General features: G+C 32.2%; 1 protein-coding gene across 1 annotated transcript; it reads right to left on the bottom strand.

Annotated features, from left to right (window-relative positions):
- Positions 1-253: 253 nt before the first annotated feature.
- Positions 254-1,334, bottom strand: LOC126795720 (uncharacterized). Its single transcript, XM_050522494.1, has 4 exons — positions 1,163-1,334; positions 988-1,034; positions 599-787; positions 254-544 (listed from the first exon to the last, which is right to left on the bottom strand). The coding sequence occupies exons 1-4, from the start codon at positions 1,332-1,334 to the stop codon at positions 254-256; spliced, it is 699 nt and encodes a 232-aa protein (XP_050378451.1).
- Positions 1,335-1,596: the final 262 nt, after the last annotated feature.

Genomic DNA, 1,596 nt, shown 5'->3' with positions numbered 1-1,596 from the left:
TCTGCTACAATGCTGTAAATGTTGAAAGAAATATATTAAGCATACGTTCTGCACAAAATGAGATGATAACAATTAGCAAAATCATATAATCAATAATTTAGTTAACTGAAACATATGCATGCATCAGTACTTAGAATAAAAGTTAATAAATCTAGTACATGATGAATAACAAGGAGAAATATATTGTCCCTCTAGAAATTACATACCATAAAACAAACATTTACCAAAAACAACATCATACAAAAGAAAAGATTTAATCTCCATGCAAAATTTTCATTTGCATTTTTGAATAGTATGCCCGTTGCTCAGAATTCATAAGGAAAGTATCCATAGACATAACTCTCATCTCAGCTTCAAACTTCCTATTATCAGCTTCAGCTTTTCTAACTCTCAATTTTTCTTTATCAACTTCAAATTTATCTTTCATGATTGCTAGTTTTTTTTTCATCTCTTTCTTTTTCTCTAGAAGCAGCTTTTGAATTAACTCCATTTGATCACTTGTTTCTTTCAACTTTCTTTTCTCAGCTTTCTTACCCGGTGGTCTCTACATTGGATCATAAATGTTGATTTATTCTTCAATGTTTATATCAGAGTCTACAACTGAAGATGTTGGGATATGAAGTTTTGATGATGAGATATGAGGCTTTGATTTCTTCTTACTTGTCTTAATGTTCAGCTCCTCATTTAGTTGTATCCACTTTGGTTGATGCCTCAGCAAAATCCAAGCATGATCAAGATTGAACTTAGAGCTCTCTTGTGCTTCATACAACTGTTTTGCATCTGCCAACTGAAAAATGGAGTAAAATTCTTGTTAGCAATGAATCTAGCATATAAATATATAAGAGGTCCTAATACGTATTAAACATATATGAAACATAGTTGTTTATATATATAGGAAATATAGCCTATACATAAGAGCTAACAAAAATACTGAAATCAGTTTCATTTTAATTTCTCAGAAATTGAATGGCTGCATAAAGAATTTACCTTGTCTAGTTCAGTCTTGCTACTCTCATTTCTTAAATTTACGGCTGCTACACATCTTGAAAACTTGTTTACCTTCAGTTGTATCTTTCCCCATCGCTGGCACTCTCAAAATTCTTGTACTTATGATAATAATCATGTATTCTTCCCCAAAATGTTTGACATTTTTTCTCGTTACCTGTTATAGGATCCAAACCAGTGTTCAACCAAGCACTGACAAGCAGCTGATCCTCGTATGGATTAAAGCTTGGACCTCTTGAGGGCCTTTTGGAGGCTTTCTGAGAGACTCCCTCATTGTTATCATGCCCTGAATCTTGCACATTAGCAAAAGAATGATATTGAAAATCCATGTGCAATTTGTATATGATGATGCCATGAAATTGAGTTATATAGGAGTGAATGAAGGATAATGAGTTGAGAAACAGTTGAAAATCAATAGACAGAGTTATTGCAGGTGAAGGTTTTAAGGAATAAGATTTGTATAATCCTAAACGTGTTTAGTTGTTGTTATAGTTATTGCACACCATTACTAATGCACAGAACAAGTTAACAAGAAGTACATATTACTGGTGTATTACATAAATATTCCTGAACATCTCATATACATTAATC

Source organism: Argentina anserina, chromosome 5 (assembly GCF_933775445.1).
Source record: "Argentina anserina chromosome 5, drPotAnse1.1, whole genome shotgun sequence".
Lineage (NCBI taxonomy): Eukaryota > Viridiplantae > Streptophyta > Magnoliopsida > Rosales > Rosaceae > Argentina > Argentina anserina.
The sequence above is the reverse complement of the archived record's forward strand: the minus strand, read 5'-3'. Positions and strand labels throughout refer to the sequence as shown.

What these genes read in the sequence shown, in the direction of transcription:
- LOC126795720 (XM_050522494.1), bottom strand. Translation starts at nt 1,334, where the DNA reads ATGGATTTTCAATATCATTCTTTTGCTAATGTGCAAGATTCAGGGCAT. An exon ending in TGGTTTGGATCCTATAACAG is followed by an intron (nt 1,035 to 1,162) that starts GTAACGAGAAAA and finishes CAAGATGTGTAG; the next exon opens with CAGCCGTAAATTTAAGAAAT. An exon ending in GCAAGACTGAACTAGACAAG is followed by an intron (nt 788 to 987) that starts GTAAATTCTTTA and finishes TCCATTTTTCAG; the next exon opens with TTGGCAGATGCAAAACAGTT.